We start from the raw sequence: 17,653 nt of genomic DNA on the forward strand, positions 1-17,653 counted from the left end.
CCCCTAACCCCCTAACCCCCTAACCCCCTAACCCCCTAACCCCCTAACCCCCTAACCCCCTAACCCCCTAACCCCCTAACCCCCTAACCCCCTAACCCCCTAACCCCCTAACCCCCTAACCCCCTAACCCCCTAACCCCCTAACCCCCTAACCCCCTAACTGATGCCTCTGTGCCTCGCGTCACGTATTCCATTCAAATGCTACTACCAGTCTGCCCTACACATCTCCACCGTCACCGCCTGTATTGTAAACAGGACTGCGCTACCTAGGCCGTGAAGCCGCCGTCCTGCATAACAATCTTCTTGCGGCCCGCCGCGACGTCCTTTGACGCGCGTACGGGACTCGGCTGCTCGTAGATCCAGTCGAGCTCCTCGAGGGTGCGGCCGCACGACTCGACACCGAGCAGGTACCACATGACGGCCTCGAAGACGTCCCAGCCGACAAACACGTAGATGTACTTGTAGCCGAGGTTCTGGAGGCCAATGGGGCCGGCAAAGAGGTTGATGAATCCGATGCCCGAGACGATGAAGCCGGAAAGGGTGAGGCCCTTGGCGCGCATGGTGGTAGTGAGAGACTCGACAGCGACAACGCCCTGCAGCGGGGTGTAGGTGAAGGAGAAGAAGCAGTTGAAAAGAAAGTAGGCGGCGAGGGCGCCCTGGGCAACCGGCTTGGAGACGTTGCCGCCCTACTTTGTCTGCTTGTCGAGTACTGCTGACAGCCCAGAGTTGATGCCCAGAGTAACGGCGCAGAGCAGAGTCCCAAAGGGGAGGATGAGTCGGCGGGGGATTCGGTCGGTGAAGGACGCGGCGGTGAGCGCACATGTGGCCGAGATGACCTGGTTGAGTACGTTGTAGCCCAGCTGCTGAGGGACAGACTTGATACCAATGTTGGAGAAGATGACCGTGTTGAAGTAGCCGAGGCCGTTGCCAGAGAACTGACCAAAGACCGAGATCATGATGACTTTGGGGAGTTAGACTCACGTTGCATTGGAGCAAGTACCCACCTTGGATCATACGCCAACGGCCACCGCTGCTCAAGAACAAGGGGCGGTAGTCTCACCAGCGCTTGTCAATGCCGTCGAGGTTGATTGACGCCTTCATCTGCTTGAGCTCAAAGGCGACGAGGAGCGAGTCGGGGTTGCCGTTGCCGTGGTACTTGATCAAAAAGTCCCTCGCCTCCTCCTCGCGGCCCTGTGCCATGAGGAAGCGGGGCGACTCGGGCATGAAGGGCAAAAGACCGAGGACGATGAGAGCCAGGGTGGCCTGCAGGATGACGGGGACGCGCCACGACATGTTCGAGTCAATGTAGTTTGTGCCAAAGCAGATGAGCGACGCGGGGATCGAGCCGCCATACCATCAGCACGTGTCGCGCGACCACGCCACTGGGGAGGGGCGATTTCTACATATCGTCAGCAGTAGTCGGGCCCTCTACGTCCGACTCCCTCATGCTGTAGGCCGGGGCAGCAACCACACACATGGCAATGCCTGCGCCGAGGATGAACCTGCCGACGATGAACTGCGGCATCAGCATTGTGCCCCCCCCCCCCCCCCCAGATCAAGCACAAGACGAAACTGGTCAAACTCAAGGACATGGACTTTGACTCGCGCGTCGACGAGTTTGACAGGCTCGACGAGTATTACCAGCAAAAGTGAGTTGGCAACTGCTGCTACCCAGACTAACTCTGCGCAGCCCGCCGCGCTCGACGACGTGGTGGGGCAGGGTGCTCGACAAGCTATTCTAAGAACGAAGTAAGCCTTGGCAGGCCTAGGTGAAGAATCAGAAGGGAAGAAATAGACAGAAGCACAAGAGGCAGAAGGAAGAAGCACGAGCAGTTGTACGCGTCGGAATGCAAGCGGTCAAGGGTCCAAAGCCGCATCAAACACCGGCGCGTCGTCGCGTCCTACACCACTGCCCCGATAAAACGGACCACCGCCCCCCCCCGTGCATGCCATCGGCTTACCCCGCGCGCTGACCACCAACCGCCGGCAACAGCACCCCGCGGCCCGGCGCTGACGCCCGACCTCTGATAGCCATGTCCTCAGCGTCCTCCACCGGCCCTGAGGCGAGTCGCCGCCGCAGCCGAAACGTGCGTGGCGCAGTCCCCGGCGCACTTTGATTAGATGCCCCGGGCCGCTGGCCCCCGTCAGCTGCTGTGAGAACGGCTGTCCGGCACGAACCTCCGCAGCGCGCTCGGCGCCACCTTCGCATATCGGGCTTCCGGTGCTATTTCTGCGCTCGCTGCTGCAACGTGACACTTGCTCTGGCCTCGATTCGACGACCACTCGACGCGCCGCCGCCGTTGCGGGCGCGTCTCGTCCGCGTGGACGCACGTTCTCGAGCGGTATCGGGCAAGTTGCCGGCAATACAGCAAGGGCAGGAGGGCACCGCCGCCGCCGCCAGGCGTCAGATCGAGGCCGACGCGCGATTCCAGACGACCGCGCGCTTCTGACAGGTGCCTCTAGAACACGACGGCGCCACTGACCCCAGAGGCGTCTGCTGCGCTGATGAGGCTTGGCTCGACGCGTCGTGTCCGACGCCGATGGTTGCCCAACGCGTCGAGTGGCGCGAGCTGCGCCATTATGTGGCTACAAACACGTCGTCGTTGGTTGGGCAAGGCGCGTCTCGCGAGAGACGAGGGCATCACAGAGTCAAGACAGATGCCAGAGCCCGCCGAGTACTTAAGCAGCACCACGCCCACTCCTTCTCCCGCAGCCCAACTAACCCACACTCGTTTCCCCCTCCAAAATGGTGGCCCACCTCGCGGCCCTCGCCACGCTCCTTCCCCTGCTCGCGTCGGCGGCCCCGGCCGTCAAGCGCACAGTCGACACAATGTACCCGTACAAGGGCCCGGCCGTGCCCGTCGGCGACCCCGTCAACCCCACGGCGATCGACAACGGCAAGGGCTTCCCGCGCCTGTGGGAGCACCCGGCCGTCACGCCGCCCGCCGGCGTCGACCCGAGCAACAACATCAACGTCATCTCGAGCGCCTACTTCCCCGGCGGCATCAACATCCACTTCCAGACGCCGTTTGGCATTGGTGGTGCGCCCGCGGTGCAGTGGGGCACGTCGCCGCGTGCGCTGGGCAACACGGCCTCGGGGTTCACCCACACGTAGGTGCTCGCACTGTGGCCTGGCCGCTGACGCTGGCCAGGTACGACCGTACCCCGCCGTGCTCGATGATGCCCGTCACCCAGTGCTCGCAGTTCTTCCACGAGGTGCAGATCAAGGGGCTGCAGCCGGCGACTACCTACTACTACCAGATCCCCGGCGGCAACGGCACCTCGCCCTCCGAGGTGCTGTCGTTCACGACGGCGCTCGCGGCCGGCGACGACACGACCTTCACTGTCGCTGTCGTCGCCGACATGGGCTACACCAACGCCAAGGGCACGCACCTGCAGATGCTCGACGCCATCTCGACCGACACGTCGTTTGTGTGGCACGGCGGCGACATTTCCTACGCCGACCAGTGGTACCACGGCGTCAACCCGTGCAACGTCTACACCGACGTGTGCTACAACGGCAGCAGCTCGACGCTCAACACGCCCGATCTCAAGCCCGACAACCCCGACTACCTCGTCCCCCTGCCCGCTGGCGAGTCTTCCAACGACGGCGGACCCCAGGGCGGCGACATTAGTGCCATCTACGAGGTCAATTGGGACCTGTGGCAGCAGTGGATGAACGACATCACCAAGAAGGTGCCCTACATGGTCATGCCGGGCAACCACGAAGCGGCCTGCGCAGAGGGCGACACGGTCGCGCACCAGCTCCAGGCCTACCTCATGGACGGGCAGCCGATCGGGACGACCGAGGACTCGGACCACCTCAACTACTACACGTGCCCCGAGACGCAGCGCAACTTTACCGCGTTCCAGAACCGCTTCTCCATGCCGGGCGACGTGTCGGGCGGCGTGGGCAACATGTGGTACTCGTTCGACTATGGCCTCGCGCACTTCATCAGCTTTGACGGCGAGACAGACTACTACCAGTCGCCTTCTGCCCCCTTCATCTCCGAGCTGCACGGCAACGAAACCCACCCGCTCGACACGGAGACGGGCATCACCAACGCCGGCCCCTTTGGCGCCATCGCCAACAACTCGTGGACCGACAACACGGCGTACGAGCAGTACCAGTGGCTCAAGCGCGACCTCGCGTCCGTCGACCGCACCAAGACACCCTGGGTCATTGCCCAGTCGCACCGCCCCATGTGGTCGTCGACGAGCGGCGGGTACCAGCCGCACATGCGCAGCGCGTTCCAGGCCCTCTTCCTCGAGTATGGCGTCGACATCTACATCTCTGGCCACATCCACTACTACGAGCGCCTGTTCCCCCTCACGGCGCAGGGCACCGTTGACACCGCCGCCGTGATCAACAACAACACGTACAAGACCAACCCGGGCGTGTCCATCACGCACCTCATCAACGGCGGCGCCGGCAACACCGAGTCTCACGCGACCCTCCCGCAGAGCTCGTACCTCCCCATCACCAACGTGCTCGACCAGATCAACTACGGCTTCGGCAAGCTCACCGTCGTCAACGCGACGTACGCGTCGTGGGAGTACGTCCACGGCACCGACGGCAAGGTCGGCGACTTTGTCAACTGGGTCAAGGACCCCGTCATAGTCCCCCCGGGCAACACCACGGCGCCGGGCGGCAACTCGACGCTGCCTGGCAACTCGACGCTGCCTGGCAACTCGACCTCGGGCGGCAACACGACGGCGCCTGGCAACAGCACCAGCCCGACCAACGGCACCAACCCCGGCAACTCGACCGCGCCCGGCGGCGGCGGCGGCAACACCAGCCCCATCGGCGGCGGTAACGGCACCGGCAGCACCGGTTCGGGCTCGGGCGGCTCGGGCGGCAACGGCGGCAACGGCGGCAACGGTGGCAACGGCAGCACCGGAGGCCAGGGCGGCAACGGCGGCAACGGCGGTGCGGGCGGCAGCGGCTCGACCGGCGGCAACGGCGGCAACGGCGGCCAGGGAGGCAACGGTGGCGCCGGTACTGGCTCTGGCAGCACTGGCGGCACCGGTGGCCAGGGTGGCCAGGGCGGCAACGGTGGAAACGGTAGCGGCACCGGCAGCACCGGCGGCTCCGGCGGTCAGGGTGGTAACGGTGGCTCGGGCTCCACCGGCGGCGATGGCGGCGATGGGGGAGCTGGCGGTAACGGCGGCAACGGCGGCTCGGGCTCGGGCTCGGGCTCTAGCAACGGCAACGGCTCCGGCAATGGATCCGGCTCTGGCAACGGCTCGGGCAGCGGCTCGGGCTCGACGGGCGGTGACGGCGGTGCCGGCGGTGCCGGCGGTAACGGCGGTTCGGGCTCCACCGGTGGCAATGGCGGCAGCGGTGGGAACGGCGGCTCGGGGTCGACTGGTGGCGACGGCGGCGCCGGCGGTAATGGCGGCAACGGTAACGGTGGCGCCGGCGGCTCGGGTGGTAATGGCGGCAATGGCGGCGGCAGCACCAGCTGCAACCCCAAGTAAGCTGCCGTGCTGCGCCTGTGCTTCTTCTTCTTCTATAGTTCTTCGCGTTCGCTCATAAATTTGGACTCTCTCTCTCCTAGTCTCTCCCCTCCGTACTCTCCTCTTTATGCCACTACCTGGCTAGTGCATCGTCGCAGCTCGTCGCCTGCTGCACAATGGCGTGCTCCTCGTGCCGCTGCTGTTGCCTGGTGCGTGCCTCGAGGGGTATTGGGTTGGGTATGCCGGCATGCCCTGCCCCGCTGACCTTGTCCCCTCTGGATCTGGAGCCCTGCCGGTGAAACTCGAGGAGCATTATCTCCCCTGCGCCATTTCCTGCCGTCGTGCGGGCTGTCCCCGCGCCGCGGCTGGGGCCGCCGGCAGGCTGACTGATATCCGCCGCGTGGCATCAGGGCCTCGGGGTGATTATCGCCGTGTCACGCGTCGCGCAGCTGGCGTCTGGCTGTGTTCCTTCCGCGATACAGCGCTGGCCTGCTCACTCCGTGGGCCGGCGCCGCGTCTGCTCGCACGACGCGGCCTTGCCCGTCCGTGATAACGAGCTTGCCGAGTGGTGCTGCCCGGCACTCCTGCTGCCTCTGGGCAAGCGTGCGATGCCGCGCTGGCGCGTCGCCTGCCGAGGTCGTGGCGAGGCAGAACCACTCGGCGCGAGGTGGCATAAGAATGGATGGCTGAGGGCCGGCAGAGCTCGCGCCTCACCTCGAGTCCACGACAGACAATCCTCCCTACGTCGCCACAATGCCCGCCGCAGACCAGACCCCCGCCACGACGGACCTCACGCTCGTGCTCGACGCCAACGACCCCTCCCAGGCGGCAGGCCAGGCCGAGTCCGACCATCCGCCCGCCACGAGCGTCAAGGCCGAGCCCGAAACCCCCGCCCCGTCCGCGCCCAACGCCCTCGCGTCCCTCCCGCCGGCGCGCAAGCACGCTCTCCTCCTCGTCTTCAGCCTAGCGATGTTCATCGACTCGGCCGGCCTGTCCGCCATGTTCGTCATGACGGCGCCGGTCGCCACGGACCTGGGCATCGCGCTCGCCAACCAGCCGTGGGTGATTGGCTCGTACGCGCTCGCGTTCGCCTCGACGCTGCTCTTCGCCGGGCGCGTGGCGGACCTCTTCCCCCCGAACGTGGTGTACACGGCCGGCTTCTTCGGCCTGGGCGTGTTCCACCTCGCCATCTCGTTCGTGGCCGACGCGCTCGCGCTCTACATCCTCCGCGCAATGTCGGGCTTGCTCGCGAGTCTCACCGTGCCCGCGGCGATCAACATGATCGTGCAGATGTACCCCGACCCCGCGGAGCAGGGCCGCAAGCTCGGCGTGTTTGGCACGGCGGGCCCGCTGGCCAACACGCTCGCGCTGGTGCTAGCAGGCGGGCTCGTCATGGCGTCCTGGCGGTGGTATTTCCGCTTCATCGCCATCCTCGTCATCCCGTTCTCGGCGCTCGCGTGGGTCCTCATGCCCCGCACCGCCGCGGTGGCGGGCGACGTCGGGCAAGGCGAAAAGTGGCGCCGAATGGACCTCGGCGGCGTGGTGCTGATGCTCGGCACGCTCGTGTGCTTCATCCTCGCGCTCACCCAGGGGCCGCTGGACGGGTGGAGCAAGCCGGCGTTCATCGCCCCCATCGTCATCTCCGCGGCGCTGCTCCCCGCGTTCGTGGTGTACGAGCAGCGCCTGCCGCGCGGCTACAGCCTGCTGCCGCACGACATCTGGCGCTTCCCCAACATCTTCCCGCTCATGATCCAGGCGACCGTCCCGATCCTCTTCTTCTCCGTGCTTCAGCTGCGCATGGCGTCGTGGTTTCAGGAGACGTTGCACGAGTCGGCCATAATCGCCGCGCTCAAACTGCTGCCGATGGGCGTGGTGGCCGTCCTCGGCGGCGTGGCCACGCAGTTCGTGCCCGTCCTCACTGGTCGCCCGCGCGTCGTCCAGCCCATGGCCACGCTGCTCGTCTTCACGGGGCTCATGGTGCTCGCGTTCTCGAGCGGGCGGGACTACTGGCGCTGGATCTTCCCCGCCGAGCTCGTCGGGACGAGCGGCTGCATCGTCGTCTTCATCGGCATGAACACGGCCATCATCCAGGCGTTCCCGCTCGAGTTTGCCGGCGTCGGCGGGAGCTTTGCAAACGTCGTGTTCCAGCTCGGCGGCATCGTCGGCGTCGCGGTGCAGACGGCGCTCGTGGCTGCTGATGGCGAGGTTGACGGCTGGAGGGGGACGCAGAACAGCTACTTCTTTGCTGGCGGGTGGGTGCTCGCCGTGGGGGTTGTGTTTGTGCTGTGGTACAAGCAGGACAAGATGCCAGGGGGTGCGGGTGCCGCCGCAGTCTAATGCCAATAGAGTCTGAGTAGATACACGTGCATATGCAGAGGCACTGAGCGCGGCGAGGGCGAGTGCCACATGGACAATGCCACGGTGCGGCACATTCGGACAATGGGGCGTCGCGGATCTCCAGCACCCACTCCCCCTCCCTCGTCTCCCTTCCTTGTGATCCTCCTAACTAGATCGTCGCAACGGGCTCGCGTCAGAGCGACGCGCGAGCGTGCAAGGGGCTTGGGACGAGTGGGCGAGTGCGACTGACGTCAGCGGCAACCACCCTCGCCCCCACCTCCCCCCTCGTCGCGCACCTCCCGCCCCTTCTCGTATGCTTTATCCCAATTCATTGATGGCTACAGTGGCCTCTCTCACGCTCTCTAAACATCAAGGCAATGTGGGTACGAAACTAGATCGCAAGGATCAAAACGGTCGGCTGGGGCTCACGCCTCGACGAGCTCCCACTCGTCGGTCGTCTCGGCGTCGGTGGTGGCACCGGTGTCGACGAGGGTAGCGGGCTGCGCAGCGCTGGTTGTGACCTGCTCGCCGTCGATCGCGGCCTCCTCAGTGTTGGCGGGCGTGCCGGTGTCGAGCTCAGTCTCGGCCTCGGCGGCGGCGGTCTGCGCCCCGACCTCGGTGGTGTCGGCCTGCTGGGTGACGACAGAGGTCTCGTCCTGGGCCTCGGTCTCGACAGGGGTCTTGGTCTTAGGCTGCTCGGCGGCAATGTCGGTCTCGGTCTGCGTGTTGGCGGGGCCAGTCGCGACCTCGTTGACCGCAGCGCCCGCCTGGACGACGGCCTTGGCCTTGTCAACCTTGCTCTTGCCGTCGGCCAGGCCCTCGGCGGCACCGCGCTCGCGGGGGGCGACATCCATGTCCTTGTCGTCCTCGAAGTCCTTGTCATCGTCACCCTCGTCGTCGTCGTCGTCCTCGTCCTTGTCCTCGTCGTCCTCGTTGTCGTCATTCGAGTCGAAGAACTCTTCAGCCGACAGCTGGAACTGGTCCTCGCCCTCCTGCCTGGGCTAGTAGAGGCGGTCCTCCTGGGCGTAGTTGACGCCGTCGAAGTAGAAGGCGGCGTCGCGCTCCTCCACCGTGTTGGGCTGGCGAGGAGCCTGGCGAGGACGCGCGAGGAACTCGGCTCGGTCCAGGTGTGCGAGGCTCAGCAGGGTGGCCTGCGACACGCTGTCGCTGTCGGCGGGCGGGGTGCCGGGCGTAGTGGCGGGCAGCACGGTGGACGGGCCACCGGCGGCAGACGACGACGTGCCGTGCATGAGGGGCTCGCGGGGGGCGGGCGTAGAAAGAATCGTGGCAACCGAGACAGGAGGGCGGGGGAGCGGGCGGGCGCTGGCCGACGCGGCGGTGGTGCTGATGTTTTCAGCGACGGCGTCGTGGGCGGGAAAGTCTACTGGCACGAAGGCAACCCCCGCGACAAGCGCGTTGAGGTCGTCCTCAACAATGGGACGCGGCGCACTTACACGATGTCATTTGCCCTCGAAAACTTTGCTGCGTTGACCGCCGCCTACCTCAGCAACGAGCAAGATCGCGACTATGACAAGCTGAAGTAGGAGGACTGTACATGAAGGACGGCTGTACACTTACGTAGAAGAATGCCACTCGTCGTCCGCCTTGGGCGACCACGCCAAGCCCAGCCCGTTTGCAGTGTTTGCCGTCTTGTACCACGCCGGGAGCTCGGGCAAGGGGATCCCGTGAAAGTTTACCAGCTCGTTCCACCAAATGTCCTGCTCGCGCTTCTGGCCGCCGACCATCATCATGAGGAACTCGGCCCCCTGAGTGAGCCCGAACTCAAAGCTGGCGCAGAGGAGCTGCGACTCGGACAGGGGGCTGACGCGGGTCTTTGCCGGCGACGTGGTGGCCGAGACAGGGCGGCTGGGCTCGACATTGCGGATGCTCTGTCGCTTCCCGATGAGCTGGATGTCGTCGTCGGGGATAAACCCGTCCTGTGACTCGAGTGGGTCGGACCCAAAGACGTAGGGGGGTTTCCGGTACTTGGGGGGCGACGGTGCGGGAAGAGCTGGCGTTGGCGCGTCGGGAGGTGGCGCGTCGGGAGGTGGCGGTGGCTGGCTGGGAGGTGGCCGAGCCCCACGAGCAGCGGGTGTGTGAGATCGAGCAGTCGGAATCCACACCACATCGTCCTCGGATTCAGCGCCACTGTCCACATCGTCACCAGCGTCCTTGCCGCCGCCGTCATTGATGAGCTCGTCGGCAAAGTCGGCGAGCTTGGGGACCATCGGAGCCATGGGCTTTGGCGCACCCGGGAAGAGCAGCGGGCAGACGTTGTGGAGCAGGCGCGGGATGGTCGTGCGGCTGGTGTAGAACGACTGGACAATGTACTCTTCAAACGTCGGGTCGTTGCCGGGTCCCTCCTTGCTCTTGATGTTACCATCGCACCGACGCCGGGCGTCAAGCTTGCAACGGCCTCGGGTCTTCCCCTGGTGGTGCTCCTTCTGCCGCTGCAGCAGACGGGGCTCCCGATCAGCCGGCAGCCTGGTGAACAGCCCACGCGCGCGCGCCAGGCCGATGTAGGTCGAGGAGACGGTAGGGTGCGGCCCGAGGAATCGCACGAGGGTGACAATGTACGCGCCGTTGGAGCCTGCCGCCGCGTTGGCCTTCTCCAAGTCGTCAATGTCCTCCCTGTCAAGAGACGGCTCGGTGAACATGCGCGTGATGAGCTTGACGTTCGGGCAGTTGGCGAGCACGGCCGCTGCAACGTTGGCGGCACCGAGCTCGTCGAGGGCGCGCCGGAAGTGGGGCGCACCCTTGGCCATGAACGGGCCGGCAAAGTGGAGGATGGCAAAGAAGAGCCAAAAGAGAAACTCGTGCTCCTGGTCGAGCATAAAGTACTCGTGGACGTACACCTCGGCGGGGAGAGCATGCCGCGTGTAGCGGGTCCAGGTCGGGCCATGGAAGCCCTCGATTCCGCCCCGGCCAACGGGTGCGGCGTGGCAGCGCCGATCGTGCACGAGGTAGGGCCCGGCGACCGGCGGCAGCGACGTGGGCGTCGATTCCAGCTCGGGTGGTGGCACAGGCGGCGTGTTGGGGCGGACCGAGCGAGCGATGATGTCGCGTTGCACTGGCGCGCGGCGGCGTCGGTCTGACGTCGACGGTGTGCGGCTCGGTGAGCGGCGTCAGTCTGACGTGACGTCCTGGTCAGAGGTGGCCGGGACGTGAACGTGATCCGCGGGGAGCGTCGGGTCCCTGATGATGGGTCCGAAGAGGCGCTGGGCCGCAGAGACGGGGTCGCGAGGAGGCAGGCGATGGAGCCGGGCGTCGGTGTCTGGGAGGTCGGTCTCTGGGAGGAGTGGACCGCTGCTGTGCCGCTCTGACGAGTGCTCGTGATGACTGGCAAGTGGCAATCGTGCGGCGACCTCGGCTGCGCTTGGGGGAGGCCGAGCTCGTGGCATCGCTGGGAGACGGGCGGGGCGCGCGTGTGTGCGGGTCGTCCCGCTGGCAGTCCGTGCCGCCGAGTTTGGAGTGGTCCTGAGCGGTATCGCGCCGGTCGTCCTTGCTGTCGCGATTCTTGCCCATGTGCATCTCGTCAAGCATAGTTGAACAGCCACCAGTGTCGTGGCCACCCGGAGCTGGGGATCTCGACAGGCCCGTAGGTGGGGTCGCGTTTCCCGCCCAGGACCACGAGCTCGACGCGGCGGCGGATGGCATTGTCCCGCGGGAGCTCGACGGCGGCTCCATGGTGTTGTAGGCGGTGAGCGGGCCAAGGCCGGGCTCGGAGGGATCTCTGCGGGCCGCACGATTGAGAGCGCCGGCAACGAGTTCCGGAGGTTATCCATGCCTGCGTGTGAGTGGGCTGGATGACTGGGTGGTGCCATGCAACCCGTGAAGCCGACCCCGCTGACCTCGACCAGCTGCACTTCCCCGACGCCCTCGAGGCCATGCCTCTCTGCATCCCCGGGGGGCAGCCTATCGAGAGGCCAGCACCGCAGCCAGCCGTGTCACCGCGCTCGGGTGGCCCGCGCCGCTTGTCAACGCTGCGTCTGTCATCGTCGGGCATTCTCATCGTCTTGTTTTATCGTCGGGTTTCCTGTGCTCGGCTTTCATCATTGTCGCGAACATGGTCGTGCATATTGCGTCCCACTCTCTTGACCATGCTCAACCTCCCCGCAGCCTCCCAACCCTAAACGTCCCCTACACCCCCTTCGCCGTCGTCGTCACATACTCCTTCATCTTACGCGGCGGGACACCCTTCTCGTACATCTCATCCACCTCGCTAAAGGTGCGACCGCCGACCTGCCGTCAGTACCGAAGCCCCCCACCGCACCCACCTCTGGAAGGATGAAAAAGTTGACGACCAGCCCGATACCGCCGAGACAGGCAAACAAGAACATGGTCTTGACGCCCCAGTTGCGCGCGCCCTTCCCAGTCGCCGCGAGCATGAGAGGGACCTGTGGTCAGCGACGCGCTCACCCTCAACCCACCGTGTAGCCAAACATGAGACTAAAACACATGGACATGCTGACGACGACGCCAGTGGTACGGGCACGCAGGCGAGGCGTCGAGATCTCCGATGTAAGGCCCCAGCCGACGCCGGCGAGGCAGCCGGCATAGAACAGCACCCAGATGCAAATGACACCGAGCGTCGCGTTGAGAACCGCGTCGGTGCGCTTCAAAGTGCCGAGCGCGCCGAGGATCACGTTGCAGACAAAACAACCCGTTCCGCCGGTGAAGATGAGGGTGCGGCGGCCGAACCGCTCGGTGGTGTAAAACGACACAATCACCATGGCGACGAGGAGCGAGCTGGTGTAAGCAGCATCACGACATCGACATACTAGACAATACACGTCGCCTGGAAGGGCTTCTTGATGCCGGCTTGCTGCAAAAAGTCTGTCGTCAGCGCCGCCACCGCTTGCACTCACAAGTGGCGTATGAAAACACGACCGACGCGCCGGACCACTGCAGCATGATGACGCCAAAGAAGCTGGCCATTGTGCGGCGAAAGTTGGTGCCCATGAAGATCTCCTGGTACGTCGACGCACCGATGTTGCGCCGAGCAGCCTGCTCCTGCTCGAGCTCAGTCTTCATGACGAGGTATTCGTGCTCGACATTGTACCCTTCGACCCCACCGTTGAGCTTCCTCAGCGCAGCCTTGGCCTGCTCGTCGAGGCCCTTGCGCGCATAGTACCAAGGCGACTCGACGATGAACGGGAGGCAGAGGAGGAAGAGGCCGACGAGCACCCACTCGGAGTAGATCGCCAGCCTCCAGTGGTGCGGGTTGGTGACGTTGACGATCTCGAGAGCGATGGCCGAGGACAGCTGGCCGAGGGCGAGGAACAGGCCGTAGCTGCGTGGGTCAGCATCGTCAAGCGCCACGTCTCGCCGCGTCTCACCAGCAGAGCAACGCGCCGCGGTTCTGAACAGGTGCGACCTCGGAGATGTACTGCAGGGGTCAGTGGCGCCGACCGCACCCACCCACCAAGAGCGACGTGGCCTGGCCCATGCCGCCGGCCAACCCGGCGACCATCTTGGCGCCGAGCCACCCAGGCATAGTCGTGACAAACTGCTCCACCAGCACACCCTGCCATCAGCAACGTACGACACTGCACCCACCGCAATGACCGCGATCGCCGCCAGCGCAAAGGCCACGCGGCGGCCCCACTTGTCTGCGACCAGGGTGATAAGCTGGTGGCCGAGGATTCCAAACGCGGCGCCCTGGGTATCAGCGACTGTAACGGACCCGTACTCACCGTGCCGCCCCAGGCCGAGACGAACTCCGCGGCGAGCGCCTTCTTGCCAGTCTTCTCGACGAGGGTCCCAAACTGATCAATGAAGCCGACGTTGCTGACGATGCTGCCTGAGTTGTCAGCAGTTTCGCGACGTGACTACTCACCAGCGACGGAACCTTGGTAGCCCTCCATCAAGACACAGACGCCCGCAAAGAAGCAGCACATGGTAGCGCGCCAGAACACCTTGGTCGCCTGCCAGCGCGAGAGGTGGAGGAACTCGCTGGCGAGGGGAGTGTGGCCGTCGGGTCCCATGACATCAAGGTCAAACTTCTCGTCGAGCTGGGGCGAGTCGGCCTCCGAAGCAGGCTTGTTCGAGGTAGGGGCGGCCATCGCGGTGGTGAACGAGCTGAGGATGAGGATGTGTCGAAGCCTGCCGTCGTCGCTTTATACGCAGCACATTCGTGCCCACGACGAGTACGGTACCCAAGCCGACACCTGTAGCCGAACGTGCTGATAGAAGCCGACGGCGGGGCTCATCAACAACTGTGGAAAGTCTGCGGGTTATCTGTGGAGCGTCTGTTACGGGGAATGCGGAGCCGAACGTGTACGCGCTGCGGGGAATCTGTGGTATCTGGCCATCGCTTGGCAGGTGGGCGTTGCAGAGACGCGCTGGTCTGCAGAAAAACGACAACATCTCGCTATCACCGGGCCGAGTCCGGGGTGGAAAAAGTGCGGGTCAATGGTGCGTTAACTGTGGGGCCCTGGGTTTTTACGCAACCACGTTTGTAGCAACATGACAAAAGTCTCGGCGATGCCTTGCAACTGTACATAACTCGCGTCATGGCACGGCCTGAGCCACCATCTCAGCTCAGAGCACGCCCGCCGCCATGTCGCCCGCCTACCCCGCCTACGATGTCCGCAAAGTGATCCACTCGATCAAGAACCCGTCCCCCGACCTCGTCCATGTCTTCGCCCACCGCGCGCTCCGCTGCCTCGGCTCCACGACCGAGAACAGCCTGTCCGCCGTGGCCAGCGCCGCAAGGGGCGGCTATGAAGGCATTGAAATCGACATCCGCCTCACGAAGGACAAGCAGGTCGTCGTGTTCCACGACGCCGGAATGGGCCGGCTCACCAACGTCGAACCTCCCGCCGGCGAGAGCTATCACAACCCGTTCACCGGCCAGGGATACTCTCCCCTGGTCAAGGACACGGACTGGTTCGGGGACATGGAGAAGCTCTACCTCCGCGACGACAGCGGCAACGTCACGTAGGTTTGGTCGTCGGCAGCGCTAACCAACAGCTCGGAGCACCCCATCCTTCTCAAGGAACTACTCGAGTTCATCCGCGACGAGGGCATCAACATCCTGGTCCAGATAGACGTCAAGGCGCTCGATGCCATGGCCTACGCGTACGACGTGATCTCACAGTACACCAACGCCGCTGGAGTGCCCGCGACGGGTGAGTGCTGTGCTCAGCCGCGCTGACGCCCAGAGTGGTGCCTCTGGAAGCCCAAGGGCGAGGTGTTCCCCACGCCGGCTGACTGGGAGCGGCAGGAATGGGTCCAGAAGGCTCTGAGCCGCGGCGACGCCCCACCCTTCGTCCTCTTCTACGAGCACGAAGACGACACTGTCCTCCCGTCGATCAAGGCGTGGGCGAGCTGCGACTACTTGATCAACTTCGAGCTCCACGTCCCGCGCGTCGGCGGCATCCTCCAGTCGGCGCTCGACTACATCCTCTCCATGCGCAAGGGCGTCGGGTCGTGGTACATCGGAGGCGACTTTGCGCGCCGCTTCTACACCGGCGATGGCCAGATGAGGTGAGTGGTGGGCGCCGGGCACCGCTGACGCGCTCCGCAGCTTCGACGACTCAACGCTGCGCACCCAGATCCTTGCCTCTGGCCCCGCGGTCAAAATCATGTATCGCGAAGGGTATGTCGGTCCATGGCGCTGAGCTGACCCTCACAGACACGGCGTCGTTGCTGCTGGCGGCGTGCTCGGCCGCCCGCCCACCGACAGCGACCACGACACGCGAGTCGACCTCGATGCACTGGTCGCGCAGGGCTGGAACTACATCGTCGGTGAGTTGCGCTTCGGTGGTCGTCACTCTGACGCTCGCAGCCGACCCCTTTGATGATCTCAACGAGAGGATGACGGCCATGGGCAAGAGGAATGTCAGCCGCATCATGGCGTAGTTGCGGCGCACCAGGGCAACGAGTAGATACAATGCATTGTCTTCATCTGGTCCGGGTTGACCGGTGCTAGGGCGTCAAGGTGGAGCGACAGTCGACGAGCACGAGGGGACAGAGTCCGGCGGATGCGGGCTCGACGGTCGGGCTGTCGGGGTGACCACCCATGTCACCGACCCAGCTTCCCGGCGCGAACGCTCCAGGGTCGTACTCCAGGTCCATGGCAGTGCTGCCTGAAGGGTGCGGGTTACCGTGCACTGTTGAGTGTCTCACCAGACGCGCGTGCAAGGACTGTTAGATCAGACGACCTCTAGACTCTGCTGACGCAACGACCGCCGGTTTACATGACGACCAACGGCTAGAGGTACCTCGCGCGCGATGCAGAGCTCTCAGTGCAATCGCCAAGGGCAACATACGCCGGTCCAACTTGTACGCCCACCGGACCATTTGCATTCAAGACACAACTACCGCCCAGCCTCACTCTCAAGGCTCGATGTTGTCGGTCAAGTCGTAAAACTCCGTTGCGAACCGACGCTGGATCTTGAGGCGCGTCTCGCCCTGTCGGTCAGAGCTGTTGACAGCCACACCCACCGGTCCCGCCGCAATGTCGCGGACAAACAGGTACTTGCGACCGACTTGGTATCAGCGACAGTGCCAGCAGCCCCTCACCCAGCAACTCGGTGTCCACTTGGCCTGTGAGGGCAGTGTGCTTGCCGCCGAAGGCTGCGCCGCCGGCTTCGGTGAGGATGCAGAGGCCGGCCTGGAATCAGCGTCGCAGCCGACTACTAACTCACACAGACATCCCATGCCCAGCACTATCGTCAGCAGGACCCCTGTAACAGTGCCTACCCCGATTTCCCAATGCCTGCATCGTCAGCTACGCCGAGGCATCCACCCACATGTCCTGCCCGCCGCTCGCCACCTGGCAAATGTTGAGCGATGCGCATCCGATGGTCCGGAGCGAGTGGACCATCTTTCCACCATACTCTGGCTCCCCCGCGAGCTTCTCGAACGTGCTGAGCCTTGAACTGAGCACCGACGGGCGCCTCGAGCCGCCAATGTCGACCGAGATGCTGAGGTCAGAGGTATACAACCAATCTATCTTACAGCGCTTGACCCAGGTCCGCTAGAGGCCGCGGCCGGCCTGACAGCGGGAGGCGGGTCTTCTGGTTGAGGTAGGCCCCTCGACCCGTTGCTGCCGAATACAGCCAGTCAGATGTGAAGCCCGTCCCCACTTACGAGCATGTCGAGGAACGGATTGTACACCACCCCGACGGTCGGGACGCCGCCGACGGTGAACCCGATCGACGTCGCCGACATGGGGTACCCGTGGATCTGTCTCAGCGCGAGGTAAGATAGAGCAACGTACAAAGTTGGTCGTGCCGTCGATGGGGCTTCGCGTTAGTTTCAACCGCCCACTATGGCAGGCTCACTCCACTGGGTCGTCAGCCCCCTTCGCGCCTTCGTCTTCTTACCAATCCACGTCGGTTCGTCCGTGATGACCTGGCCGTCGTAGGTCTCCTCCCCGACGCTAAATGTCAGCCGCCTGCCTCGCCACGCCACTCACAACTGGTGGCTCGGGTAGGCGGCGCGAATCCGGCCAAAAATGAACGCTTCGACGGCCTTGTCGACTTCGGTGACCAGCTGGGGGTCAACCACGCTCCACTCTCACCGCTCACATCAACAGCGTTGGCCTTGGTCTGGGTCGTCGACTGCGAGGCAAAGATGCCCGCTTGGCCCTCCCGGATCATATGGCCCGCCTGCGTCGTCAGATTTGGCTTGAGAGACAGCTCACATCACGGGCGAGTTGGATGGCAAAGGCCAGGATTTCGTCGACATCGACAGCGCCAGGGCGGTTAACCAGGTCCTTCACCATGTTGAGGGGATAGGCTATCACCTCCTCAAGCTCGTCCGACTCTTATGCAGCACGAAGCGCCTGACTCTGACGCAGCATGTTAACGAAGCCGGCTCAAACCAGCGAAGCGCCACCACCCACG

At 64.6% G+C, this 17,653-nt stretch overlaps 7 protein-coding genes across 7 annotated transcripts; 3 read left to right on the forward strand and 4 right to left on the reverse strand.

The window, feature by feature from the left end:
- Window positions 1–265: 265 nt before the first annotated feature.
- Window positions 266–559, reverse strand: Q8F55_001630 (uncharacterized protein; the record flags this gene model as incomplete). Its single annotated transcript, XM_069350246.1, has 1 exon — window positions 266–559. One exon carries the CDS (start codon window positions 557–559, stop codon window positions 266–268), a length of 294 nt encoding a protein of 97 aa, XP_069210632.1.
- Window positions 560–685: 126 nt separating this feature from the next.
- Q8F55_001631 (uncharacterized protein) lies at window positions 686–1,292 on the reverse strand (the record flags this gene model as incomplete). Its single annotated transcript, XM_069350247.1, has 3 exons — window positions 686–960; window positions 1,004–1,029; window positions 1,060–1,292. 3 exons carry the CDS (start codon window positions 1,290–1,292, stop codon window positions 686–688), a joined length of 534 nt encoding a protein of 177 aa, XP_069210633.1.
- Window positions 1,293–2,745: 1,453 nt separating this feature from the next.
- On the forward strand, window positions 2,746–5,480 carry Q8F55_001632 (uncharacterized protein; the record flags this gene model as incomplete). The annotated part of the gene is made up of 2 exons (XM_069350248.1): window positions 2,746–3,110; window positions 3,152–5,480. The coding sequence occupies 2 exons, from the start codon at window positions 2,746–2,748 to the stop codon at window positions 5,478–5,480; spliced, it is 2,694 nt and encodes an 897-aa protein (XP_069210634.1).
- Window positions 5,481–6,212: 732 nt separating this feature from the next.
- Q8F55_001633 (uncharacterized protein) lies at window positions 6,213–7,796 on the forward strand (the record flags this gene model as incomplete). The annotated part of the gene is made up of 1 exon (XM_069350249.1): window positions 6,213–7,796. One exon carries the CDS (start codon window positions 6,213–6,215, stop codon window positions 7,794–7,796), a length of 1,584 nt encoding a protein of 527 aa, XP_069210635.1.
- A 425-nt stretch (window positions 7,797–8,221) lies between these two features.
- Q8F55_001634 (uncharacterized protein) lies at window positions 8,222–13,861 on the reverse strand (the record flags this gene model as incomplete). The annotated part of the gene is made up of 13 exons (XM_069350250.1): window positions 8,222–8,788; window positions 8,831–9,245; window positions 9,375–10,907; window positions 11,968–12,038; window positions 12,074–12,193; window positions 12,227–12,545; window positions 12,578–12,632; window positions 12,665–13,089; window positions 13,136–13,185; window positions 13,222–13,323; window positions 13,356–13,457; window positions 13,493–13,599; window positions 13,636–13,861. The coding sequence occupies 13 exons, from the start codon at window positions 13,859–13,861 to the stop codon at window positions 8,222–8,224; spliced, it is 4,092 nt and encodes a 1,363-aa protein (XP_069210636.1).
- A 497-nt stretch (window positions 13,862–14,358) lies between these two features.
- Window positions 14,359–15,662, forward strand: Q8F55_001635 (uncharacterized protein; the record flags this gene model as incomplete). The annotated part of the gene is made up of 6 exons (XM_069350251.1): window positions 14,359–14,738; window positions 14,772–14,929; window positions 14,963–15,287; window positions 15,328–15,399; window positions 15,436–15,548; window positions 15,589–15,662. The coding sequence occupies 6 exons, from the start codon at window positions 14,359–14,361 to the stop codon at window positions 15,660–15,662; spliced, it is 1,122 nt and encodes a 373-aa protein (XP_069210637.1).
- A 477-nt stretch (window positions 15,663–16,139) lies between these two features.
- Q8F55_001636 (uncharacterized protein) lies at window positions 16,140–17,532 on the reverse strand (the record flags this gene model as incomplete). Its single annotated transcript, XM_069350252.1, has 14 exons — window positions 16,140–16,214; window positions 16,248–16,291; window positions 16,326–16,416; window positions 16,451–16,471; window positions 16,506–16,521; window positions 16,556–16,729; window positions 16,764–16,822; window positions 16,896–16,991; window positions 17,026–17,050; window positions 17,090–17,093; window positions 17,132–17,187; window positions 17,224–17,300; window positions 17,336–17,416; window positions 17,452–17,532. 14 exons carry the CDS (start codon window positions 17,530–17,532, stop codon window positions 16,140–16,142), a joined length of 900 nt encoding a protein of 299 aa, XP_069210638.1.
- Window positions 17,533–17,653: the final 121 nt, after the last annotated feature.

The sequence above is a fragment of the Vanrija albida genome (assembly GCF_041260175.1).
Source record: "Vanrija albida strain AlHP1 chromosome Unknown contig_2, whole genome shotgun sequence".
In the NCBI taxonomy this organism is placed as follows: domain Eukaryota; kingdom Fungi; phylum Basidiomycota; class Tremellomycetes; order Trichosporonales; family Trichosporonaceae; genus Vanrija; species Vanrija albida.